Source organism: Poecilia formosa, unplaced genomic scaffold, assembly GCF_000485575.1.
Source record: "Poecilia formosa unplaced genomic scaffold, Poecilia_formosa-5.1.2 Scaffold98, whole genome shotgun sequence".
Classification (NCBI taxonomy): Eukaryota; Metazoa; Chordata; class Actinopteri; order Cyprinodontiformes; family Poeciliidae; genus Poecilia; species Poecilia formosa.
Window position 1 is genome coordinate 943,356 of NW_006800037.1, and position 27,525 is coordinate 970,880.

Sequence of the window (27,525 nt, forward strand, 5' to 3'; positions counted from 1 at the left end):
ATAAAAATATCAGGCAGGTTCAGACTGGCAAATGCACCATGACGACAGTGTTCAACCTCCAGAACCTCAACATCTTAATGTCTTTTTTTTTTGGCTGATTATTGTTAAATAATGCCATCATGTGTTGTTTCTTAGAGGCTGGATTTAGCAATATGTAGATTATCCAAATACAAATCCATGAATGACCCTGCAGCAACTAACACATGGTTGAGTCTGGCAGAAGTAAGTCCGGTGTGCAGCATGCCGTCTCTTGTGCCATGAATGGAGAAGGGAGGAGGGGGCATAATGGGTCACTTGTTTACCTCCTACTTAATCCACATACTTGAGATTGTTGGGACACGTGGCATTTGCAAACTGTGCAAATAGTTTCTTCATTGTTGCAATGAACAAAATACCAACATGTTAAAGATAATTTAGGACTGAATTTATTGGCAATTAAATTTTAAATACACGTGGCAACAAAATTTAGAAAGCACACCAATATAATTAGTTTTTTTCCCCTCTCTGTAAAACTATTTACAAACTGCTGTGTTTTTTTTTCAAGTTTAATAGAAACTGTACAGTCTTCTGTCCACAGAGGGGGAGGAGGGTCATAGGTCAGCAAATGGGCTAAAAGTTCACCAGTGTGACACTGAACTGTGAAGTTGCTTTCAACATCAGTGAAGACATAACATTCAAAACATCTTCTCTTCATACATCATGTTCCAATAGATGGATCCACAATGCAACAAAAACCCAACAAAACCAACTAACCAGGTGTGGAACCCCGACTGTGGAAGTCATTGACCACATTGATCGCCCATGTTTTACACAAGAAACTAAAAAAAACAAACAAAAACAAAAAAAAAAAACTGTAAAACAGTCAAATTATTCTTTGGAATCCATAGTAATTTTAACAAGCTGACTAGGTCATACTTCCTGGGTACTTCTTTCCAAAGTCTCTAAGCTTTCTTCATCTTGCCGTTGTGGGCGCGGCCGTTCTCATATTGAGTGGAGCCGTTGGTAGCTGCGTGGTGGATGCCGTTACTGCTGCCGTTCTCATACAATTTGCCGTTTTCGTGGACTTTTCCGTTCTCTTGGTGTTTGCCGTTTGCGTATGCCACTGCACCGTTCTGTTCCTTGGTGTCCTGTTTGGGCAGCCGCTTACCCTTCACGTAGGCCTGGACCCAGAAGTTGGAGAAGAGGATGAAGAAGAAGGTGCCGTACATCCAGACGAGGTGAATGATGGTGGGGAACTGGTAGTCACAGCTGTCCATGAAGTAATACTGAGTGGCGTGGAGGGAGACCAGGACAAACTGGGTCTGTTGAAGGGGGAGGAGGGGATAAGTAAAAAATAGAGATTAAACCAACTATAAAACACAAAAATGTCTCTTTTAGCTGCAATCTCTAAAGGAACTCCAGTAGGAAATGAAACTGTTGAATGCAGGATTTCCTTACCAGCTGAATGGCAGTCATGTATTTTTTCCACCACAAAAACTTCTGGAAGCGCGGTCCAGCAGCAGAAAGACCATAATAGAAATACATGATGACATGGACGGAAGAGTTCACCATGGCATGGAAAGATCCCATTCCACCTTAAGAGAAAACACACGTCATTAGACTAATCTAATCAAAAATAACTATCCTCCTAATCAACACAGACTCCATCCTAATTATTCTCTCAGAGCTGTTGCGGCGACAAAGAAGCTGATGCTACTAAAACAGAAGAGTCGAGGTTTTTGATAAGCTTTTTACAAGGCCAAGCTAATCGTTCTGGTCTGTTTGCAACACCCTGGCATGCAGGGTGAAAAAACTCAATTGTACCCAACCTGGGTGGCCTCTGTCTCTCTATTCGTCATTTTCATATTAGCTTGAGATGGACTCACCAGGAGCAAAGTTGACTCCCCACCACCAGGTCCACGGCATGAAGGAGTGGTGAAAGATGTGCAGGAACGTAATCTGGCCGTGTTTTTTCCTCAACACAAAGAAGATCTAAAAAAAAAAAAAAAAAACGAACATGAATTATTTACCATTAAACTATTAAGCTGATTAATGCATAAATAAAATAAGGTGTAGAGAAGAATAGGACTTACTGTGTCCATCAGCTCAATTATCTTTGAAAACCAGAAGAGCCATGCAACACTGACCATCTAGAGAAAAGAAAAGTCACATTAACAGCAGGTCTAGTTTTACGAAATTCAAATCAAAGCGATCAACGCCCCTCCTAGCGGTAATTGTTGAGCTTGGTGAACTTACCCTTAGAGCTTGAGGACTATTTGAGGTATCAATTGCATCACATCTCCAAGTATACGTTGTAGCCCAACCAGACATCAGAAACTGTAAAAAAATAAAATAAAATACAAAGTTGAAGCAATGTTAAACCAAAGGAACATGCACACAAAATGCATCGGCGGTGAACAAGAATTGCACTGATGAGTCAAATTTTTGGAGCAAGTCTAAGATTCCTACCTCATACACAATGTAAACTGATAGAGCCACCAGCAAGAAATTGTAGACTATCATGGCCTCTTTCAGCTGGAAGGGTTTCCGGTTGGCCATAATGCGAGGTCCCACATACATTATGAAAAACAGGTAGACCAATAGTATTGCTGTCATGGAAACAGGACTCTCCATCAATGGGTAGTCCTTTATCCGTGGATCTGAAACGAAAGGCAACATTTTCAGGAAACGAGTAACGGAAAAACAAACAAATTGTTTCTGTACTTTAAGGAAAAACTGCCTACCCATTCCTGCCAAGAGGTAATTGTAGATATCCAAGGCATGAGAGCCCAACTCCTGAAGTTGCCGAAGCATATTTGCTGTTGTGAATTGTTGAGACCAAGTTAGCTGTGAGGAAAATAAAGACAACATCTCATTGTTAGCCTTGTGTACGAAAAGCCAAACGCAGCACAAATGCCTCTGGAAAGGTTTTTACAATCTCGAGACATTTTAACTTGTTCGCCCAAAGTTTATTCTTCCACTGCCATCTCCTGAATAATTTTTATACAAGAAAAAAAAAAATTCTATCCATCTAGGGTGTTTTCTTTGTCCTGGGCTGAAACTACTCGTCAGATATGGTCTGATATGAGAGAGGCGGAGTCGCGACCCACAGCCCACAGTGAACCGATTGTTCAGGAGTAAGCCCAAAGGTTCAAAGACAATATCCAGACTGCTTTCTTCAAATAAATTCCACTGGTACAGAAAAAAAAAGCAAGTTATGCAACCAAAGAGTTCACTGAACTCTAAACTCAGCCTTGAATATAACGACAACTTCTTTAATAAGACCCACTTCTTGACAAAGCAAACGGCGAATAACTAAATATAAAAAATAGTGTCCAGGAGTGATGCTTTGGGCTTCAAGCTTAGGCATTTTATTTCTATAAAGGCTTAATAACTCAAGTGCAAGCTGAAAAGCAGTGTAGCAAAGTAGAAGATTTCTAGGGTGCGGCTTGCCCCCGAGAGAACCATTGTTTGAAGTACAATCTACAATGCTCTGAGTTTTCACTGCCCACAGTCCTCCTTAAGCAAATATCATTAAAGGCTAATAATTTCAGTATCTGGAATGAAGGTCAGAGCTGACATACCACAGCACCTGCAAGGAGGGAGGATAAGGCATGTGGAAAAAAAACAAAAAAAAAACAACTTGGGAGGAAACTGCAATGCTGTGTGTTTCTTAGAATTGATCCTTGGAAATTCTCTAATAGTTTACAATTCCGACGAAAAAGTTATACAAGCACCAGTCAGTTTAAAAAAAAAAAAAAATCAAATAAACATTTACTCTGAAAGCAATAAAAAAACTGAAACTGGAGAAATTGCATATTTCTCATTCCCTTTGTAGCTTGTGCAAATTTTTCCACGTGTCTACTACAACACTTTGCAGCAAGCAAAGTTACTTCATGCCAAGATTTCAGGTGACACTGAGAAGCATACCAGACAAATTTCTGTCAGCCATGCAACCAGTTTCCTTCCACTGGCCTTTTAAACACAAGAACAAAAATGAACCACTGCCACTTTGCAGACACAAGCATTACGTGCACGTGCTAGTGTTGCGCAACAGTCCAGAGACATGGCATTTCAGATAGCTCTTACATAAAAAAACTGGGGTAGTTTTTGATTTGTTGAGATATTTGATGAGGCATCACACAGTTTGGCAAAAGTATCCTGTCTGATGTCCTGAGTGTGTCTTGTTCTGGGAAAGAAAATGCTTTGCAGTTAAATCAGAAACTGGTCAGATTATTTTACTCCGTCTTAGCCACCGCTAAGCCAAAGCAACTACAGGGCCACTTAAAGGGCCAGTTGTGAACGGGGCTCAGGATAGTTTTAAACCCAAAGATGCAGCCAGTGGTGTTACTGTCAAGTAAGAATGAATTGTTCACTGGCAAATCTCAACATCTGAACATTTGCAAAAGTCGTGTCAGACTATTTCAGTTAAATAAACAGTAGTATAACAAAATTTGATATAATTTGAAGTGAACTTTTCATTACATTGTTTAAAAGTTTATTGTTTTAGGAGGAAATAGGAAAAAAAAAAGTGACTTTTCATGGTCAAATGCAAATACTGACCATGGAAAGTAATCATACCAGACAAGATAATCTTGTCTGGTATGATAAGGTAAGGGAAAAAGATAGTTTCCCTTTTCTGAGACCCAGATGAAGATAAAAATTCAAGGAAAGAGCCCTTCCTTATTTGCCCAGTGAAACCATAACAACCATTTCACCAGAACCAGCTGCAACTCACTGCCCCTTATCTCCACTAATTAAAAGCCTGCACAGAACTTCACGGTTGTGCAGTAAACTAGTCCAGGACTCTGCTTCTAGTAGTGCCGCCATATCAGCAGAGGTTCAGATAACCCAACAGGAGGACAAGGATTTTCTCATGATTGTGGGAAGTGAGGGGTGGGGGGAGGAAAGGGGTCAGAAAACCGTTCGGTATTCCCATGACACAGTGATACAATACAACTGTGGACATGTGAACACTTAAGCACCTTAGAAAAAAAAATGCCCCCCTCTCTCTCTCAAAAGAGAGAGAGAGAGAGAGAGAGAGAGAGAGAGAGAGAGAGAGAGAAATGAGTTACAGCTGCTACCACCACCGACCCCTAAACTTTCCGACACCACCGCCCATTCATTACGAGGAAAGTTTAGCAGCAAACGGTTGGTGTGCGACTGTGAAAGAGAGACCAAACAGGAAGGAGGGGTAACTTTTCCCCCTCCGACAGAAAGCCATGTCAATGAATCATGGGGATGGAAAAATGAAGCTCACGAGTTAGAAGTTAATGATGAACAAAGATCAGTAAAGGACAAGGAAGGGAAAAAGCGGTTTGAAAAAAAAAGTCAAGAACACATTTTCTTTCATAGACATTACCCCCCCTAAAATGGCCCAAAACATCTGCAGAACACATCCCCCGAGTTATTGCATTTTCAAATTAAAGTTGCGATACATACCGTCACAAGAACAGACTTGTTTCTCCCCCCTAAATCATCAAAGCAGAAGCGCCTTTCTCCTTTTTCGGTTTGGCAAAACCTCTCAGCTGACTTGAGCTGCAGGTAGAAAGACAAGCAGGCGGAAAGAAAAAAAAGAAAAAGAAAGAGAAAGCAGCAGAGAGGGAAAAGAAAGGCAAGGCTGAGAAGGGGCAGGAAAGTGAGAAAGTAAACTGAGAGTGACTGGTACCAGCAGTCTTCCACAAGGTCACACCCTCCCTGACTCACATAGTGGATGAATAACCAGCCTTCAGAAGGAAAGGGAGGGAAGGAGGCAGAGTCGGAGGGAAAGCGGGAGGGAGTGCGAGCTCTATGTGCGAGTGTCCTGAACGTCCATAAGAGATACAACTGGGATGAGGCGGCCCCCATTTAAACCCACTTTACCAAACAATTCAAAGTGAAATCCTGACTGCCAGCCATACCTTAACAAGCAGGAGTCCAGTCCCCTTTTAACCGCTCTCCCGGTTACACCCTGTTGTCCCTGAAACACACAACTCTGGAGTTGCCAGGCAAGTTTACCCCCTCCTTTCTTCCCTCCCTCCTCCGGGTGGGACGATTATATTATTCACATGGAGCAGGCAAGAAATCAGAGGAGACACTGTTATCGTGAAGGGGGTTATTGTTGTGCCTTTCCTGGCCCTCTACACAGCCAACACCCATGAAGCCTCAGTTTCTGTTGTAGTGGTGAGGGACCATGTCATGACCCAAGTGTCCCAAGTTCAGTAGATGGCTGAAAACATGTGCACCACCTTGCCTCTAATGTGGAAGACACCATGTTTGTACTATAAGCAAAGAGAAGATGAGTATGGACCTCGACTAACGTTTTTCCACTGGTTGCACTGGTGGGCTTCACCCAAACTTCTGACTGCAACACATTGTTTAACATTGCAGTTTGACCTTTTTTAAAATCTGTCAAATTAAGGTAATATTGACCTGTAAATCTAGTAAAGTTATTTATGTGAAGCAGAATTGGTGAAAAAGTGTTTGAGCTTCCACAAACTGAATTTTGAACATTTCAGTCTCAAGTTAGAAGATGTTTTAAGGGCTAAATATCTGAACAACATCTCAAACTAAACATTTCATTATGACCAAGCCATTTTCCGTTGTTTAACTTGGTGAAGGAAAGTGTTTCTTTTGCAGGACTATATCATCATCTCAGCCACTACCGATTTTCTATTTATGCATTCATTGTGCTTTTTCAGTGTTTCAATTCAAAATGCGTTAGAACCAGTTACAAATGTACAGTGTCCAGCCATGGTAGTTCACATGAACTACTAATTTGTTTTCCTTAAGGGGCCCATTTCATTTCCTACCTACGTCTTGATCGAATGACTTGGAATCTACATCTGCCTGTGTGGATAATTTGGGGTGCACATTTATTCAATCTTTATTTTGCTACATTTTGTATTTAAAATGATTCATTAATGTGGCACATCAAGCCTTAATCACTAAAAATGTCTGTCAACCATTTATAAAAAAAAAAAAAAGAAACAAGTCTAGAGCCCTGGGAGGAGAGAAAAGCACTACATATGAGCCAGCTGCCGATAAAGCTGAAGTTTGCTCAGGCCTGGATGGAAAACATCATGTAGACCAAAATAATTGCAGCAAAGTAGACATGACTCATAAGATAATACTTAAAATTCTTCTGCAGGACTTGCATAAGATAGTTTTGCTTTCTGAAAGGGAACCACTAAGTCAAATGCCAATGTCACACCCAAGCAAGCCATGCAGGAACATCATCAACTAAAACTATTTGGAAATACTTTGGGATCACATTCATTTTAAAACAATAGCGTGGCATGTGCAAAAACAACAGCAACAAAAAAAGCTATTGATCATGTTTATGTTTTTAATGACTTGTAGTTTTGATTGGCAGAGGCTAAAAATGTATTCTTTGGAATTAAAAACTAAAATCCCCAAAGAGAGAGAACTGTAAATCAAATTGATTTTAGTTTAGAAAAGACGGTATGATTTTGCCCTCAGCCTTTCCTTCTAAGAAGTGTTTCAGGGAGATTGTATCTCGTGGTTGCCTTGGAAATACTTCAAAGCCCCATTTCCCAGACAAGTTAGAGCCATTGTCCCTGCAGCCTGGTCTTATAAATAGCAGAAGGCTGACGGTACATAAGGGTCCATTTCTTCTTATTAAAAATAACAAAGACAGGCAAACTGATTTCCCCTACTAGTACAGTGTGGTTCATCCTAAATCTAGGCCAATTTAGAGGATTAGGTGGATATATTATAAAAGATCCCTCCTCTTTGATGTTCGAAATGACCCTAGATTTGACAAAGCACTTCAGTAAACTTTGAGTTGGCCAACAACCTCCCAAACAGGGATTGTGGGATCATTAGGTGTTGCCATCGTCTGCAATACCTCTCGCCAACACCCGCTTTTCACATAAAAGCTTGATTTGACCCAGTACTGCCAGCTCAGGCTTATCAGCTTTAAACTCCCATTTTGCCCTTTAAACCTTTAAACATGCAATGCTTCACAGCTTCATCTGAAATTTGCAGTGCAGTGAAGTGCGTTTCTGCCAAATGCTGATTACAATCAACACTGTAAATCACCTCACTGAGATATAGCGATTTACCTTGATAAAACCTCCAAGTCATGTACTTCAGATCATGGAGGTTGAAGCAGTAATGTCAGAATAAGCAACGCTAACATGCGATCCAGCTCCATTTACCTCATCTCCAAAGACTATATTTTACATAAGACCTACGCTTTGCAGCACGACTCAGATGTCTGAAAACGTCATACACGTGAGTGCGTCTTGTAAATACTTAGTGTTTTCCAACCAAGCAGGTTTGACTTGAAGACTTCCACATTGGAGCAGGGGGTGGGGGTAGAATCACTCCGGCGCACTTTAAACCCTTCCCTCTGAATATCAAAAACATGCCTAAGAAAACCCCATAGTATCAGGTAGGAGCCAACTGAAGCATTTCACACAAGATGGTCGTCTTGACCTACGAGACGACCGCGGCCTCCCACCGAGAGTCCATTAGGATGAGTAAGCGGGAACATAGAAAATGGTTGGAGGGGATTAAGGTAGTTTACACAAGTAGTAAGCTCTGATGTTATCACATTAAAAGTTACGCTTATCAGCAAAGAGGCCCGCAGCCTGCAGTGTGCGATGGAAAGAGCACAAAAACAAACAGGCAGTCGTAGATTTGAGAATACAGGTGAGATCTCAATAACAGGCCGATCGCTCGGTACTTTTCAGACATTCATAATATCATATAAACCAGGTTTAGGGGAAGAAATGTGGCAATAACCCACACCTCTGCAGCTTGTGCTCGTTCATCAGAGTCAGGTTAATGAAATACAGTTATTTTGAATGAATTAGAAAATGCCTTCTTATCGACATTTTTTAGAGTAACATTTTTTTAGAAACAACCTAAAGGCAGGTATTAAACATAATTTAATTTAGCCCACTATTCTGCGTTAAGTTTTTTTTTGTTTTTTGTTTTTTTACTTATGTGATGCAATGTTCTAATCAAATGCGTTTTCATTAGCTCTAGGGAGAAAATCATAGACAAAAAGGATGTGTGTAATTGATCTAAACACTGTTCTGCTTAACAAACTGAGTTGCTGGGGGGAAAAATATATTCTGATTTATTAAAACATGAATATTTAATTCCATTTAATCTGAAAATCAGTTCAAAATAATTACAAGTAAAAGAAGAATGAGGCCATCTCACACTTTAGCTAAACCCTACTTTGTAATCACCGTTTTGCATTTCAGTGTTCCAGCTGTATTTGAAACTAACCCATTCATAAGAATCTGATATAAACCATTATTCATTACAACAATAAAGCATACTGGAAATGGTAATTGCCCACGTGTTTAAGGAAACTCAACTGCATTGTTGAGTAGTTTCATCATTAAGTCACACGTGTGTCACACGTGATCTATGTTTAGCTATTCCAATTCTTAAGCCATTCAATGCATTTTAACAACTTCAGCAATAAGGTAGTTTCATAGGTAAGAGTTTTCTCAAGACAATGCAGGAAAAAAACCCAGGCATAATTAGTGAATAATCAGAATGCAGTGTGGCGACTGTGCAAGAAGTGACAGCATGCAAATCTGTTTCAGGAAAAAACAACAACAAAAAAAACAAAACTAAGAACATCCACTATTATGTAACAAAAAGCAGTAATGCGTGGCAATAGATCATGTCGGGCGACATTCTCAATGACATCATTAGGAACATGCATTTTGTTAGTAAGCCCTTCTCTGTTTTCCAATCTGACGTTTAGGAGCTGTGGGGACAAAAACTGTTTCACTATGTGTAGGACTTAATCTCATCCTAACTTGTTCTGCAGCCATGTCATCATGAAGCACGTAAAGCAACCAAAACACTCATTCTACACAAGCTCTGCAACATATTTTCTTAAATGAGGAAATTACCCACAGACTATTTAATTCATGATCTCACCCACACACCCACCAACGAAGCTGGGAGCTAAACTCTGATTTTCCATCACATAAAGTACAATTTTAATTGAGCTGTGCAGATTTTCTACATATCAGAAAGAACCAGGAGAGCAACTATCAGTATTAACTTGTACTCATTTAGTAACCAGACCCGGTATCTTCTCTGCAAATAAACACCAACATAATCCCATAGTAAAAGATGACTACTAAGATGAAACATATCCCAGGTGTCTATCTTTACATGTCTACCTGGATTGGAACAGAAAGTCACACGACTTGGACAGGTCAAACAAGAGGGTCAAATGTTTCCTGAATCACTTTTAAAGCCTGTTGGAGTTCATTCATTTTTGTCTCTGTGCACCACCCAGGTTCGTTCACCAGTTTCAGGACCTGACCAGAAGCCCTCAGTGTAAATTACCTTGAGAAATAATGAGATTTGGTTATATATAAAAACAGGCTTTAAAGCCGAAAAGTGCTCAAATGTTACAAGTCATACAAATGGAACAGATGCAGAGCTACATTCACCGGCCACACTTAGCTCACCTTATGGCTGTAACCAAGTGAGGCAAAGATTGTAGTGCGAGTTTAGCTTTTTATTCTTTTCTGCAATCTGTACTCTCCCTAAAGGGTAGTCTAATCAGTTTCAGTCTGTGTACGTATGACTGGCGGCAGTCACACATCAACATGGTTATGTAAGCTGCAGCGTGTGCGTGCAAGCAGATAAAAGAGATAGAGGAAAAATACAGAATCCATTACAAACCCATCAGATCTACATTATTCCTTCAAGCTGCTGATTCTGACCAGCTCCACCCCACTAAATGAATTACAAGGTTATCCTCAGTTTTGAAGCCAAATATATGTTCCTAACTTTTATTTGATATTCAGTACAAGAGTTTTAAAACTATATGCCAACGCTTGATGCATTAAATCAATACTTTTTTCAGTAAAGATTTTGATCAATGACCGAAGCAGCTCCAACTTACATATATATATATATATATTTTTTTTTTAACATAAAAATGAAGGATTATAAAACTAGCACTAATAATTCCTGTAAATTTCGATATGCATCATGTAGTCCAACATAATGAAAGAAAAAACTGTTTTGCGGAAGCAGTTATGTTCACGCATGTTTATTTCCAGGCATGCATACAAGATTAAAGTTAAACATAACTCTCACTAAAAGAAAAATAAAACAAAAACACAATGCATCACTGGACAGAAAAAGAAACATTAAGAAAATAGAAAAGCTTAATCAGCAGACCCCCCACAGTCACTATAGACCACTTCCTCCAAGCTGAGGAATGCAGCCAAACTTGTTGTGGGACTGACATGCTAGCATCCAGTGTCCTCTGCATTGTGCTGGGATGTGGGTGTGTAAAGTGTTGGGTGGGTGAGGAGTATCATCCCAAACTTAAAGTATTCAAACAAGGCCTACCGATCAACATTAACCTCATTTTCTCCCTCCCTCCTTCCTTCCTTTTTCTCACCAAGGACTCAAATTTCTGTAACTTTCCACAGACAATGTCACCCGTTTCTCATGTGTATCCGTGTTTATGAAAACCCAAAAGTCTTCAAAGGAAGACATAGGGAATAAGTTTACAGTAAACACGATGACATTTCAGTCTGACTGCATACCAGGAGGGAGAGATACAGACACGTGTAAGCCAAACCTCAACGTGTTTAATGGGTGACGAATAGCTAAGCATAATGTTTAAATACCAAACCAGTGTGAAAAACCAACCTGGTTGGCAGGTTGGGGTAGTGCAAGACTTCAACACGAGTGGAATGAAACCCTTTATGTCTTGTCAAGACATTCTGATACACAACGCCACGGAGAGAACATGACCGCTTACAAGCCGCTGTGCAAACAAACAGTTACTCTCCGATACCGATCCTTTATTCAACGTGTGTCATGCTCCAGTCCTCAAGGACCAGTGTCCTGTCAGTTTTAAATGTCTTTGCTCCAACACAGCTGATTCAAATGGTCCAACTACATCCCTGCCATGTCAGAGGCCCGCAAATGAACAGTCACCAGCCAGGTGTGATGAACCAGGGGGAAAAAAATAAACAAACGTCCCAAGGAATTACTTCGGACACCACTGCTTTCTTCAATAAAGAAATATCCAGAAAAAGACACTCACAATTGTCATACAGAGTTTCCAACATCAAGTTTTTATCATTTGACCTTTGATCTAATTTTTCAAAAATGAAAGAGCCAGCTGTTCAAGCTGACGCCTAGATGGAATGTGCACGTTCAGCTTGTAACTTCCTTACGGCTATGTAGAAAGGGAAATTTAAATAAGCAGATCTTTAAAAAGTCCAAACATCAATCGGCGTCCGGTTACACTTCCTTTCTGTACCCAGTAAACTGAGTTGTCCTCCTCAGATTTAGTGATCCCAGACAGGATGAGAAGGACATGCCAAACGCCGTCATGGAGTCTAAAACATTTGAACAGCCATAAAAAGGAAAATCCATTGCAGTTTAATACAGAAACTTCCCTGACCCTTCGTCTACTACCCCCTGTTGAATACAGACAGTGAGCTCTACCGTCTCTGGTAGAGTGAGTCGTGCATCCAAATTGGTCTCATAAAAAGTCATGATGTTCATATTCATGCCGATAAGAAAACTTTCTCAAAGACCAAAAGTGCCATGTTCAGAGAAGAACCCAATCCCACCATTTGCATGCATCAAGCTGAAATGTGTGGAAGCGACAGAGGAACAGTGCAGCCTGAGCGAGTTGTACTGCATTTGGAAACAGCTGAGATGAATGCTTCGATGTGCGTCATAGGCCAGTACAATATGTTACAAATTTATCACCACCACACAACAGAGCAAAGAACTACTTCAATTGTAATGAGCATATGTTGAAGTACCATGCTTTCAAGCTCTCTATACTAGTAATATACTTTATACTTGTTGCTTAATGCAGCACAGAAAAGATTTTACAAGGTAAAGCCTTGGTAAAGTGGTTACAAAACTACATGTCATACATGACTCCTGCAACCAAGCAGCAGAAAGACATTAGCAATGTTTACTTAAATACTGAATTATTTAATCGCAAGTCATATTGTTGTTGTGACATCCTTCCTTAAGCTCATCAATATTACACGATCGTTTCCAATGGAAACGATTCAATATTCCAGCTTCTCTCGATCCCAAAAACTGCATGGATTCTAAACACATGCAACCCAAAGGTCACAGCCTCCAAATTACATTGATTCTGGAATGGAGTCATTAATTTAATAGATGCTTTTTTTTTCTTGAAAATTCAGTTATAAACAATATTAAAGTAATACAGTTGTTGGTAAAATTGGTAACTCTACCTTTAAAAAAAATATTGCAAACTGTACTTTATGAAAACGCTAGCAGATGTAGCGTCAACAAATAACAGGATTAGTTCATATAAACTCACAGTAAGGAATGATGAAATCATTCCTATCATTTAAATAAAAACTAATGCCTGTCATTAACCCAAATAAAATGCTGCCCATTAGTCGGTTCTTTCTCCAGCTTTGTTTTTGCAATTGATGACATGCAAATGATTAACACTTAAACTTTTAAAGTCTAACAACAGCAACTCTGCAATACACAAGCTCTCACCTGAAATGTTCACAAAGAAGATTTTATCTTTTGATCGATTAACCCAACAATCTTTAACTGCAGTTTGAGATAAATACTCAGCTTCATTGATTTATGCTGGTCTAAAGTAATGAAAATGTAGGAATTTCAAATATTTGCTAGAATTAAAAAAAAAAGGAGTCAGATCTCTTTAGTCACCACTTTCTAACAAAACTACACTAGGCCACATTAACAAACCAACGCTGGGCCTTAAGTAAAGAACTAACATTTACCAAGGGCTGTCATTACGAAGGCACTCATCAGGAGCCAGTTCAAACACTGGACAACACAAAGAAGACAGCTCCGTCAAAGCAGGATCACAAAACATTAAAGCCGTCTTTCTGTGCATCTGTAAACTAAATCACTAAGTGACAACAATCCTCTTAGGGTTTTACTCGTCAAACTGACACGAAAACTCAGAGAAGTGCACCACCTAACAGGAAAACACCAATCAACTAAGAAAGGCACCTCTTCAAGTTGAAAACCACAAGAAACTGTTGACAATTATTGCTCCGAAGGAAGGGGGAGGGGGGCATTTAAAAAGGTCAGCATCTATACATTGTCTCTTGCTCTGCTATCTGCTCTGCTCATATTATTCAAACCCTTCAGGCAGGATGTTGACATTGGAGGCTGATGAAGCGATAAGAAAAAGTGACACGGCGGAGATAATAGTAACAGCACTGGCACTGTGTTTGCATTACCCACAGAGCTTAGATACGGGCCGGTTGACCTTGGGACCATGTCCTCCTCACCACCATTGGTTACAGATTATGTTTGCATTGTTAACAGTTCGTTAGAACCCATAATTTAACTCGGCCAACAATCACACAAAAACAAAAGGGATCGATGATGACCAGCTGGAAGGTAAACACGCCTTGTTCCCATTTTATAATTTTTAACCAGTGCACAAAGTATGTTTTGTTTTATATGCAACAGGTAAAATTATAAAACTGAATCTTTTTAACCATCATTGAAGGAACCAATGATGCCTTCACTTCACATTGTCAGTTTGTTTGTGACCATAAGAAAAAGACATTATCGTTGTGCTAATCTGTGTTCTTAGGCAACTGCTGTTGGTGGTTTCTACAAAATTATGAAATCCAACACCAGTGTCGAAAGTCCACATTATACAGCACCCTAATGGGGAAAAAGACAACAAAAAACAATGTATTAATACATACGGTTTATTAAAATACATGCATTTGTTGGGGAACTGGGGAAATAAGTAAATTGTGCTGATCATGTTTTTTTTTTTTTTTTCAGTCAAAACTTTTCCACCTTGTTTGGAGTCATATGAATAAGCAACCATACAAAACTATTTTCATGCTATGGCTTATTTGTAGGATCGATAGAAGATCAGATAAGAGAAATGGCTTTAAAAAAAAAAACAAAAAAAAAACCTTCATAACGGTGAAGCAGCCTGGAAGTACCTTCATCATAATCCAAAGTGCAGCTTGTTCCTCCTCATCATCACCTTCACTTCCAGATTACAGTTATACTTCAAAAACACAGCAGCCACTCCGCACCTGTCAATGGGATCATTGTTCGCGGCACAGCTGCAAACATGACACCATCAACAATAACCTGAACAATTAGCCTGAATAAACAAGCGGATTGAGATGCAAATTTAGAAACACCGCAAGTTCCCTTCCTGAGCAGGATACACCTCCTAACACCACTGCGGGTGCAACTTTTAACACCGTAACTTCAAACAAAAAGAAAGAAAAATAATATTTTTTTCCACTAACTGTTAAACTCCTTCCAACATTTTTAAAAGTTTCTGTAAAGCGGTTTTAACTCTTGTTGTAGAAAACAGTCGCGTTTTACACACCTCTTCTTTCCCCCCTCCCCAAACCAAACCACTTGAAAGTAACTCCGGGTACAAAAAGTTCAACATTTTTCTCAGTAAACTGTATAAGAAAGCTACTCACTGCTTTTGCCAAAGTAAACCGCCGCCCAGTCTGTTGAAATCTGGCTGATAAATGGAGGAAACTCGTGTCACTGCTAAGTTAGCTCAGCTTCCTCTTCCTCTCAGCTTAAATCTCTGGACCCAACCCTCTGAGGGAGCAGTAAGAAGGTGGAGCCACCCGGTACCGGTGACTCAGTCACTTAATATGGGCGGAATCGAGCCTCAGCGATACACTATCAAATGTCGAAATCAAAATTGATCAGGGAGGGAAGATTGCTTTTTCTATTTTAAATTATATCCTCCAAATACTGATGCAGACACGGGACATCGACTGAAAGATTCTTCAAATGCATTTTTGGCAAGTAAAAGCAAAACTACTAATATAGATAAATTAATATTTACGTTTAGTATGTTTACCTGTCCAATCATGACCGTGTCTGGTTGCCCTTACTGTGTCAAGCGAGGATGATTGGCTCTACAAGTAGGGGTGTAATTTGTTACTGTTTGCTCACAATTTATGAATAAAGAAGTAAAAGTTGTTCAAATATTTTAAATAATAAGGTTAAGAATTGTAAAGTGAATGCATGCAGAGAATATATGTAAAGGAACATGTATACTTGTAAAAGATGTTCATAGACAATGTGACCCGCTTGGCCACTGTTCACTTGAGTAGAGTACATTTTGATACTCATGAACACAGAGCTAGAACAAGTGGAGACTTAATTCAAATAGCAGGTCTTGATGCTCCGTTCCAATATTTGCTGAAATATATTTGTTTGTTTTTGTTCGTGGTCATTCACGCTATTTAAATGCTCTCAATCAGACTTATGTGTTAAAGGTTTACAACCCCAGATTGACACAGAAGAAGAACATATATCGCACAGCAGCACACTTTTTTTTAATGAAATAACAAAGGATGCTGCCATCTAAATGGAGATATTTAACACTGTTGAAATGGGTGCTGGCAGTATTTTCAAAAGATCAGAAAAAGACAAAAGCTAGCTAAGAAAAAAGAAAGCCAAATGTTGGTCGCTGCTGGCGATGTAAACAATGAGGCTCTCATTGTTTACGTCGAGATTTACCACCTCTGGCTTTTTCTGGAGCAGAATTATGATGCGTGTCTCACATCAATGACACAAGTCATAAAATGTGACGCAACTGTTCAGAGCGAAGTCAGCTTGAACACTTTAAATTACTACATATGAAGAAGTGGCACAGATAGGAATTTATGGGCTTGAAAACTTAAGAATTGAGTCGTTCAGACTGCCATCAAAAAATTGAGATGCATATGAACAATTACATTGGATTTAGGTTGCATTTGCCTGCTGTGTGAACGTCAACTAAGAGAACTTATATTGCGTGTTGTCTAAGAGGCGCTCATGGAAACAGCTATTTCATGCATAGACAGGAGGGCAATATTGCTAACTGCATTGACTTTTTGTGTCTTTTTCTTTTTATTACTGTGTATTTATAATGTTTGGGACCTTTTAGAGATAGGAAACAGCAGTAGGCTCTCTCAAAAAAAACAAAAACAGTAATATTTCAGCCAAATATTTTTTATTTTGGAGTTTTTCTACTTATGAATTTGCACAAGCTGGTATGTACCGTGTATTTTAGCTCCTTTTTCGAAACCCACAGTAACTACAATAACAACATGGAGCTGAAGTAGCTCACTTGTTGGCCAGACCACACGGCCCACCACGTTTGCTAGACGGTGACCACTGCAGACCATGAACAGCCCCAAGAGTCACATTTTTGTAGATGCTCTGACTCAGTTGTGCAGCCATCGACCTTGCTCAGATCCGTACATTTTCCAGTTTCTCTGCATCAAATGCAACAACACTGATATATTTTTCACTTATGCATCCGACCCTCTAACAGGAGCCATAGAGCTGAGATAGAAAGTGAATTTAAAATTGGACATTGACAACTATGTTCAGTCCTGCTTGGAAATACTATTTGGTCTGAAGTATTAGTTGGTGAGAGTTCCCTGAGAGTTGGATAAGATCGAGGGTTCCAACATCTTCAACATTGGTGTGCAAGATGTAATTTTAGGTACAAGCAAAATTTATATTTTTAAACCTGCATAAATGAAAAAAATTTGAGATTTAATAACAACGCAAATAAATTAAATTTCCTACTGTCATCTTCTGGAGGTTAAATACATTTTAAGCTCAACATTGTTCATGCCAATGACATAAATAAATTTAAGGTAATATTATAATTTCAGAATATTTTAAAATGATGGAAATAGCAGTGGAAAATGCAGAAATCTAGGTAAATAATAATAATAATAATAATTCCACTAATTATTGAGAAGGGTCTAAGTAATGTTAATCTCAAAACTGATACTCCTTTGGCATTGAGGATACGTGTCTCTTCTCTACAAGACACAAAGTTCTTGATTGAATGAATAAAATACATTTTGAAAAGAGAAAACTATAAAACTGACACTTCAAAACATAGGAGTCAAACCGAAATGGTCGGGGAGAGTTCAAGTAGCTTGACGACACCTTATCTAATAAAATAATACTTTATAGGTAAATTATCACTGAGACAAGACGAACTGATTGAGCAGTGTTTATCTTCCAACAGGCAGACTACGCTGTGGAATAAAAGAGTCACATCTTTACGCAGTAGAGTTCTCATTCAGCACTTATGATACCAAGATAAGATAAAAACTTCCTTCAGAATATGTATCACCCAACGGCAGCGATAGCTGCTTTCCGCAAAGCCATAAACCAATCCTTATGTTTGGTATGAAGTCATTTAAGCAACAAACTCCATATCTTAAGATAGAGACATGATGTTTGTTGAGTTTTCTAATGAGGTAAGTGGGCAGATATTTAGATTCTGTGATTGGCCGATTGGCTGACATGACGATCCGTTTAATGATCCGGAGCAGGTCAGTGAACCTGCTGTACAGCTGTAATGCTTTGTCATTCAGCTATAAAACAGTCAAATGTTTTTTCCTCTGTTTCCAGCGGTCACCTTTCTCGCACACAATTAATAATCAGGTTATCGGACAGATTTTGACACACACACACACACACACGCACACGCACACACACACACACACACACACACACACAAAAGCACAAATGTTGTGTAGGGAAATGTACAAGAAATGTTTTTTAACGTGACAGAATCTTCTTACTTTCCAGACTCCGGAAGCAGCAGTGATTTAAGGTGCTTTGCTCCAGGTTTGCCACAATGATGACAAGCATGTTTTCAAATAACTATGACAAAGCTAAGAGCTTAGTGACAGGCGAACAAAAAATTTAAAAAAAGAAAAAAAAAAAGGCCCGGCTGGCAGTACTTCCTCCTCTGACACATTGTTTAAAGATGACAGTGAGACTGAGAGGAAAGAGGAAAACTAGGGAATAGGGCAAGGTGGATTAATACTCACGTTTATCTCTGTGATTCATCCACACCATTCATCATTTACATTGTTGTATATGCAACATTAAACAAAAAAGAATTTAATGGAGGCCCTGCCTGTTCTTTATATTATATTCACGTGTGTATCTGTTTCTTTATGCCATTCTCTTCTTCTGTTGATACTTTGAGACTTTCTGAAAAATCTGAATACAAAGGCATTTAAAAAATATTTTAAGTTAGCTTAACATGAGTCAAACACATTAGAAATGATCCATTTCTTGGAATAAATTGCGATGTTGTTCACTTAAATATTTCATTCGGTGTGTTTACACTACAAGACGCATCCGTTCATTCACACACAGACTGGCAGGGTCAGCGCAGTGTTTCTAAAACGAATCAAAGCAACACTCAGTGTTTTTGATGAGAGAGTAACATGATATGATGTGAAGCTTAAACAGGTTTAAGGCTTTGAGATCAAATTAAATAAATAAAAAATCATTAACTAAATTTTTACACTGCATATGCTCACTCGTTATTCAAGTGAATGTAGTAATTTTTTAAAACTACAAAATATGTACATCCTTCAACCAGGGATCTGAAAACTTAATCCAAACAGACATTTTTGGTCTCAGTCCAGCTAAATAAAACTAATTCAGTTGCTAATGTTACATTAACTTTTGAAAAGGACAACTTAGAATTGAAAAATATCTACCATAGGATATTTGTTTTCATTTTTAAAAATTCACCAATTGTCGAGTGTTGATGTTGAGTAAAAGAAGTACTTTTTTTTTTTTTATCCTTTAAGGTTTATTCTGTTGTGGAAATTCAGTGACATTATTCCAGGAAAGAAAATTTTGAAAAACTGCTAAAACTTTCATTAGTTGTTATAGTTACATTTAAAAACATTTACTTGTTCTTGATCATTTTTACTCAAAGTTATTAAGATTCACTGTGAATGAGTGAATCTATCTATCTATCTATCTATCTGCTGGAGAAGTGGATCTCCAACAGATCTGGAGATCCACTTCCTGTTGCAGAGTTCCAAGTTTCAGAACTTTGACCTAAATATTTAAACTAAAATTGACTAAATAAAACACATGCTTTGATCCATAGATTTTACAGCATAAAGATTTAGATATTTACACAAATCTTATTTTTCAGCTTTGGACCTTTATTTAATGTGTTGACAGTGTAATATCTGGACTCCCTTACTACATTTTGAGGTAATGTAATCTAGAAATTTAATCTTAAGAAATTTTCCTAAACGTGATCAAATTATTTATTTCCAAAGTTCAAATTGGAAACTTGACATGTTTGATATGCAATTTGCAATTTTGCAATTCTCAAATTCTCAAATTTGCAATTCTCTATTTGTAACTTCCTCGTGGCGCAGATCTCTCACATTAAATCAGGGCGACATCTAGTGTATTTATATGGTTACTACAACACATGACAGTACTCCGTCTTCACAGCTTGAAATGGCGCAAAAATACAGACATGGCCAAATTTGTTCAAATTATCGATATAGATGAAAACACATATAGAAATAAAGAAAACAGCAGTGGCACCATTGGACATTAATGATTTCTTAACTTTATTCAGTGGGAAAAAAATGCCATGTTAGTTTTTAAGAAATTAAAAATTATTAAAATGGCATAATATTTGGTACCCCTAATAATCTCCTTTGAATAAATTTATCCCAAGCTTTAAAGTTAATTAAAGTGCTTAAAACGTCTCATTTGTAATTAATGGGGGGCGGAAGAAGTGGCTCACAAAAGGGCAATGATAAAAATAATTATAACAATCCGTGCAATAAAGCAAAAATACACACCCGCCTTCACTTTAGGCAGGAGTTAAAATTAGCATGAAATATTCAGTTTGGATAAAAATAATTACCATTCTACAAAGCTATTTAGGGAAAAACGTGCTTCTAAGATAAATAAACCTCCAGCAGAACCAGACTCAGAGAAACGTTTCTGACTTGTTGACTTCCTCTTTAGCCGGTTGAGCCATTCAGGCTCGTTAAGATAATATGTACCTTTTAAAAACAACTCAAAGAAACTCCAGATGTTAACTTATCTCATAGCCCACACGTATATTTACATTTGTATTCCTCCTACACAAGAGGGCACCCGTTAACAATGAGTCCATACTCAGCTTTTCTTTTGCCAGGTTGGGTTTCACTCTAGAAACAGACACCCGTACTTCAGTGACACTCATTCTCTCCAAGACAAAAGGGAGGGTCAACTACCATATGGTTACCTCCTAAAGGTGCCCCATTCAAAGCGCGTTCTCCCATAAATATCACATTAAGAGGTAAAGAGCTGCCCTTTTTCTGAGCACTGTAAGTTTAGCTCAAGCATTTCTGCAACGCAAAGAATTTTAATGGTATGGTATTGAGTCTTAAAAAAAGACAAGCAGACTCCCAGGCATCCAGAAATGTTTGTGGGATCTCTGCCTCTGTCTAACATGTGGTTCATGAGAAGAGGTTGTTTTCTTAGGACTTTTACCAGAGGGCTGGGCTTGGGTGAAGCAAGTGGGCTGGCTACTCGTCTTACTGAATGACAAAAGGAAAAAAAAAGAAGAAAGGAAAGAGGGCAGAGTCATGCTTTGGGAAGCCTTTTCTATTTAAATTTATAGGTTCTCTACAAACACACCCACATGTGAACATACATTTGTATACAGCAGAGGCTAGCAGACAAAGTCAGGATGTGACATCATCCACAGGAAGAAAAACCAAACAGTTTTTCTTTATGCGTTTCTGTGTTGCCCGTGCTGCTGAGCAAAGTCAGAGCTCCACTGCCGGTTGACCATCGGAGAGGCAGGATTGAGAGGAGCCAGAGAGGGAACAACTGGCTCTGACTTCTACAGGGAGCATAATCCTCTCTGAACAACTTTCCGCCACATCCCAAACTCTCCGCCGAGGGATTTCAGTGAGGTACAGTGCTGAGAGTTTCATCCATTCAGTTGATTTCACATTCTTCACTGCTGAAGAAGTTTTTTGTTATCCTATCTGTTCTGTAGGAGTTGTTTTTTCTCTTCTCTGTGGACTTCTACTACTCCGGTGTGTCAGAGACAAACTGTTAAGATCAGAAAAGCATGCATGAAGTGCCTGTTATTCCCAGAGCATGATTAGACCTGTTTTAACCTGAGGTTGTTGAGACTTGCAGAGTGAACAAAATTAACGTCACTTCGTCGTCATTTTGACTGTCATGTTCCCAGTTGTTGATGGGGTTTGAAACAAGTTTGGTGTGTGTTTTGCTTTTGGATGAAAAAAAAAAAAAAGGTCTCTCAGACTCGTCAAACGAAACTCTGGAAATGTGCCTGCCCCTTTTTTTTCTTTTATTGGCACATCAGCTGCTGTCCCATGACCACGTATTCACTCTTCCACTCTGGTGAACTGAGAGCAATCCCAGTGTGAATGCTGCTTTTTACTGAGAACTAATCTCTGTGCTTCTTTTTGTCTTTTCATCTAAAGCTATAATTTTGTTACTAGGACCTATTCGATGAAAACTGTCTGGTGCACAAATTTACAAAAGTTCCCACATCTTGGTTTGTAACGTGGAGTCAAATGATAGTGAAGTTCCTGCTTTTTAGAAGGCATAGTGGCTTCAGGAAGGGAAAAAGCAACAGGAAACGGTAAGATCTGCAGTTAAAAATGGGACTCGGGACACAAACGCGGATATACAGTAGTGTCATATTGCAACCTCACTCTTCACCGTGTCAAACCTGTGGTGACTCCATGTGCGTTTAGAGCTCAAAATTAAAAGGCAGCTTCTCAAGTAAACACGACGGAATAATTAAAACAACTCACTTCAACAAGCTCTTCATGACCTCAAATACATTTTTCATACCTTACTGAAGAAACTTTAATCTCTTCTCAAAGTATATATATTTTTTTCAGTCTGCTGTTTCCTGTTTAGTTTTATTAACCAAAACATTTAGGGGTCTCTGTCATGCTGTTCCATCTCGCCAGTGAGATGAGTTCACTGAGGACATTTAATCCGTAGGGAGTCACGGTGTGGCATTTATTTTCTCAATCAGGCTTGACTCGAGTGGCCCGACTCTTGTTCCAACAAATTTCTGCTATTTTTAAAGCCAACTGCTTTATTTTTTGCTCATGGACCTCAAAGAAGCTAATAAAGGTACAACTTATCCTCAGAGGTTATTTGTGTGTTTATTGTTAGACAATTTGCTTTCAAATTATCATGAGTAACAGCTTAGTTAAGAGAAGGTCTGGAAATGTATAGTGCTTCATTGGGAAGTGGAAAGAAAACCGAGTTTTCAGAAAGAAAACATTCTCAAATAAAAATCTAAAGAGTTTGGATTGCCTTTGTGTTTAGCCTACTTTAGTCAACTGTTTCAGGTTTCTGTATGGTCGAGCCATTTTGTGTCATTTTGTTTTGTTCACAGCCTCATGTAGTCCGCCCCGTCTTGTCACAACCCCCTGGCGAACTTTCCGTCCCTCTGACGGTCAGATTGGTCAGAATTTTGTGTTTGTGTTGGTTAATGTGAAAAACAGCCCCAACGACTTAACTTCAATAAGTCCTCTTTCAGCCAGACAGCAAGATGAATAGTTTAGAGGAGGAATTGTCTGAAGAAACACATGCAGTCAGACTAAAAAAAAAACTAAACTCTCCCTGCTCGGTCCTGGTCCGACGCAGTGACTATGTGTCCCACCGCTGCCTTTCGTTCTTTTTTTTTTCCGTCAGCACGGAAAATAAAATGAAATGTTGCTGTTTGTCAGTCATTATTTCCTCTTCCTCCAAAAGTGTGACCTTAATAATAGCTGTTCCTCTCTGCTATGATGCTGTGTTTACTACACTGTTGTGAACTACACATTTGACAAAACACCCCTGCTTCAGCATGCACGTTGTGTGCTGAAGCAGGAGGTTTTTCAATGAAACTCGCCTCGGTGTGTCTTGAAGAGTGTGTGAGAAATTGAAACCACATATGCATGTAGATCCAATCATGTTGTGCCTTTTCATCTGGTGTTCACCAGACTGTTGTCTAGACACATACAGTTTGCTCTTTTCTCTTCTCAAACTTTCTGTATCTCAGTCAGAATAATGTAGAGCCCCTTTTATATTTTAAACTGAATTTGATGCTGGACTTTGACTGGGCCATTCTCAGCTCATTTTAGCTCCATTTATATATTTTATATTGTTCTGCTGGAAGGAGAACATCACCCTTTTGCAGCCACCAACAGCTTTCCCTCCAGTTTTGTTTTTTATTTTAGCTCAATTAATCTTCCTCTCAACTATGAGCAGCTTCCATGTCACTGCTGAAGAAGTTTAGTTTTTGTTGTGCCAGAGAAGGAAAATGCTTTTTTTTAAGCACTGACTCAGTGAGGTTGAACCGCAAGATTAAAAAAAAAACATGCTTGTTTTTCACATCACAACTATGCAGGCCTACTGTGTCTATGTCGAGGTCTATCACATAAAATCCCTAAAAAAGTTAATGCAGTATCAACATTTAGGAAGATTTGATCCCAGCTGATGAAGCAAAACTTTTTTTTGTAAATTTATTTTTAATTAAACCCATTTGCATATTCGACTGGTAGGATTTTGTGTTGTTTCCTTTAAAATTTTGGACTGACGGTGACCAAACCAGTAGATTGACAGGCAAGAGATATGTCTAACACATCTGTTGTTGCTCTTTACAGAAAAAGTTTCAGCTGGGAATCTTCACATGACAGACACTGACCCGTGGTAACCTGAACCAGGCTGCTCCCTCTCATTCACTCAGGAAGCTCAGCTTTATCAAACTCAAACTTATTCTTCATTGTGGAGGCCCTAACCTCCCCTTATCTCGGGGGAAGCGGCTGAGCCAATGGCGCTGTGTCTCGGACAAGTGTTCAGCAAAGCCAAAACGTTCAGGCCAAGGAAGCGCTTTGAGCCCGGCACGCAGCGCTTCGAACTCTACAAGAAGGCCCAGGCCTCGCTCAAGTCGGGCCTGGACCTGAGGAAAGTGGTACAGCTGCCCGAGGGGGAGAACCTCAACGACTGGATCGCGGTTCACGTGGTGGACTTCTTCAACAGGATCAACCTGATCTATGGCACCGTCAGCGAGTACTGCAGCGAGCGCACGTGCCCCATCATGTCCGGGGGCCTGAAGTACGAGTACAGATGGCAGGATGGCGAGGACTACAAGAAGCCCACCAAGCTGCCTGCCATCAAGTACATGAACCTGCTGATGGACTGGATAGAGTCTCTAATCAACAATGAGGACATCTTCCCCACCAGAGTAGGTGTGTGTGAGAACTTCACAAATGAAAGGTGTGACTGAGTGCATCATCTGGGAGAGGACCGGGCGTTTTGTGCAGTGATGCGTCAGTGCCTGCTATGTGACCTCATTAATGCTTTCCAACAAGAGGATCTAGTTCAATATGAGGTTAATTAGAAAGTGATATTGGCATTTAGCAGAGAATAGATAACAGTGGCAGTATTTTTTAATGACATGCATAATCATTGATTTAATGAGAGGTGAGAAGTGCCTGCATAAATGAGGGATAGTTCAGTAGTTGGCGCTCAGATCAAAATTATCCTCTGCAAGACTCTGGAAAAACCACAGTTTGATAGCTTTTCCACCACTTTCCTGAGTTAACTTATAAAAACTCGTAGTCTAACAGGCACAACAATTTTACTACTGTGTACAACTAGCAAAACTTTAATGTACCATTTGGGTTGTTGCACTTAAAGTATTTCTAATAGGATGTTTCCTATTTGTTGTTTTTATAATAGGGTGCAAAATAATCATATAATACAGATGCGCACCTCAGCAAATTGACTTCTTTCAGAACTGTTTTATTGTCTTGACTTTATAATAGAATGAAACACAACGGTTTTCAGATAACTTTTATTTTTGTAGTCAAAGCCCTAATTGGTCAACACCCAATGTCACAATGTCGACATAAAAATCGTAAATTATTCATTTCCTGCTGCTTTCCTGCAGGTGTACCATTTCCCAAGAACTTCCAGCAGGTGTGCAAGAAGATCCTGAGCCGTCTCTTCCGGGTGTTTGTGCATGTTTACATCCATCACTTTGACAGCATCTGCAGCATGGGCGCTGAGGCCCACATCAACACCTGCTACAAACACTACTACTACTTCATCTCAGAGTTCAGTCTCATCGATAACTCTGAACTGGAGCCTCTGGTGAGTTTTTAACATCCACACCACTCTGTTAGCTGTCCATTGAATGAAAGAAAAGCTATTCCCTACTCACCATAGACAAAACAAACAATGCTCTGTTAAAGATTTTATATCTATGGAATGTTTTGGGGAAAATTTATATTAATTTCAGAGGGATTTAAAATGCTAGACCAACAGAAACTACTGCATAATTGTGTTACAGAAGGGAAATTACACGATTTTCAGTTCATACATCAAGTATGTGGAAGGAGGTGCTCTGGTCATGATGTCCAAAATTGTATTTTTGTTTAGAGCAACATGTAAAATATGATTCAGTGCAGCTAACACTGCACAGGAAAATGGTGAAAATGGGAGCGGCAGCATTATGATGCAGGAATATTTCTCCCCAGAAAGAGAGAAGAGTGGCCAGAAATCTGGTCAGAGTTAATGGGAGGATGAATGAAGCTTGATTCTGGGTCAAAAAGGTTGTGATAACATGATTCAGTCAAAATCCAGACTTCAACACAATTCCATTGTGTCCAATTTATCAGAGCTGCTTTACAAAATAAAAGGGCTTACAGTGTGACAAAATATAAAGCACTTCGACACATCAGCTGTATTTTCTCCATGACAACAGTTTCCCATCCAGTTATTGATGGCAAATGGATAAATGTTAAATTTCTTGACCTCAACTTTCCGTCTCCAACGGAGGTTTTCAGCTGCTTTGAAGCAGTTGGCCTAAAACAACACGCCAACTCTTTGCAGTCATGTAATGAGAAAAGAATCTGTAATTTGTAGCATTTTTCCAGCAGAGAGCTCTATCACATCAGAGCAGATGGAGAACAGTGTTCGCCGTGCCAGCGAAAGGTTTCAATTATTCTTGCCTGAGCTGTGGAGCTCTTTCCACGAAGAAATGCAAATGAAGATAAGACAATTATTTCAGCATTCGCAGAGAAAAGAAATCCAGTTTTGTTTTCACATTATTACTTATTTTTTTTAAACTTCCTCATTATTGGTCTTGGAGGAACAAAAGCGGGAAATCTCACACCCGAATATCGGTTTAATTTTGAAACTCTAATTTCAGTTTATTGCAATGGATCTCTTTGGAAATACTGAATATTTATTGTGTTAACTCATTCCTCGTTTTTGCTTTGCAGAGGGAGATGACAGAGAAGATATGTACTTGACGAGAAGCACATGGACAGAGGAGTTTACACTATGACGATATCTGAGCCCCCGGAGAGAACACCATCTGTAAAACATTCCAAAACTTTGGACAGTTTCATGGATTTCACTCACCTTCCACTTTCCTTTGGAGAGAGACGCTGTATCTTCAGAGACAGTGCACGTTTTGTGGTGCTATATCTTTATATTTCTGTGTCCGCCTCTGGCAAAACGCCACTTCTTTTTTTCCTTGCATTTTATGTGGTTTTGCTTCAAGTTTGAGTTTTTATGTGTTGTGCTTGACGTATGAACGTTTTTGGTTATAAATGTTTTTATTAAACGTCTCGGAGCGTGTTTTTGATTATTGCAAAATAAAAGCACAGTAAGGCCATCAAATATTACACACCAATCGCAAACAAAAAC

At 39.1% G+C, this 27,525-nt stretch overlaps 2 protein-coding genes across 7 annotated transcripts; one reads left to right on the plus strand and one right to left on the minus strand.

Moving 5' to 3' along the window:
* Window positions 1-402: 402 nt before the first annotated feature.
* Window positions 403-15,598, minus strand: elovl1b (ELOVL fatty acid elongase 1b). 4 transcript variants are annotated; one of them, XM_016674630.1, is made up of 9 exons: window positions 5,686-5,841; window positions 5,422-5,517; window positions 2,724-2,826; window positions 2,449-2,639; window positions 2,236-2,316; window positions 2,073-2,129; window positions 1,866-1,971; window positions 1,438-1,574; window positions 403-1,301 (listed from the first exon to the last, which is right to left on the minus strand). In XM_016674630.1, exons 1-9 carry the CDS (start codon window positions 5,824-5,826, stop codon window positions 942-944), a joined length of 1,272 nt encoding a protein of 423 aa, XP_016530116.1. In that variant the 5' UTR covers window positions 5,827-5,841; the 3' UTR covers window positions 403-941. The 4 variants fall into 4 exon arrangements, with proteins under 4 accessions (XP_016530116.1, XP_016530118.1, XP_007558753.1 ...); XM_016674632.1 differs by lacking the exon at window positions 5,686-5,841 and adding an exon at window positions 4,069-4,168 and having other exon boundaries at window positions 5,422-5,508; XM_007558691.2 differs by lacking the exons at window positions 5,422-5,517; window positions 5,686-5,841 and adding an exon at window positions 15,447-15,598.
* A 5,441-nt stretch (window positions 15,599-21,039) lies between these two features.
* mob3c (MOB kinase activator 3C) lies at window positions 21,040-27,447 on the plus strand. 3 transcript variants are annotated; one of them, XM_007558692.2, is made up of 4 exons: window positions 21,051-21,743; window positions 24,471-25,055; window positions 25,760-25,962; window positions 27,096-27,447. In XM_007558692.2, exons 2-4 carry the CDS (start codon window positions 24,638-24,640, stop codon window positions 27,123-27,125), a joined length of 651 nt encoding a protein of 216 aa, XP_007558754.1. In that variant the 5' UTR covers window positions 21,051-21,743; window positions 24,471-24,637; the 3' UTR covers window positions 27,126-27,447. The 3 variants fall into 3 exon arrangements, with proteins under 3 accessions (XP_016530119.1, XP_007558754.1, XP_007558755.1); XM_007558693.2 differs by lacking the exon at window positions 21,051-21,743 and adding an exon at window positions 22,189-22,444; XM_016674633.1 differs by lacking the exon at window positions 27,096-27,447 and having other exon boundaries at window positions 21,040-21,743; window positions 24,471-25,051; window positions 25,760-25,898.
* The last annotated feature ends 78 nt before the right edge of the window (window positions 27,448-27,525 follow it).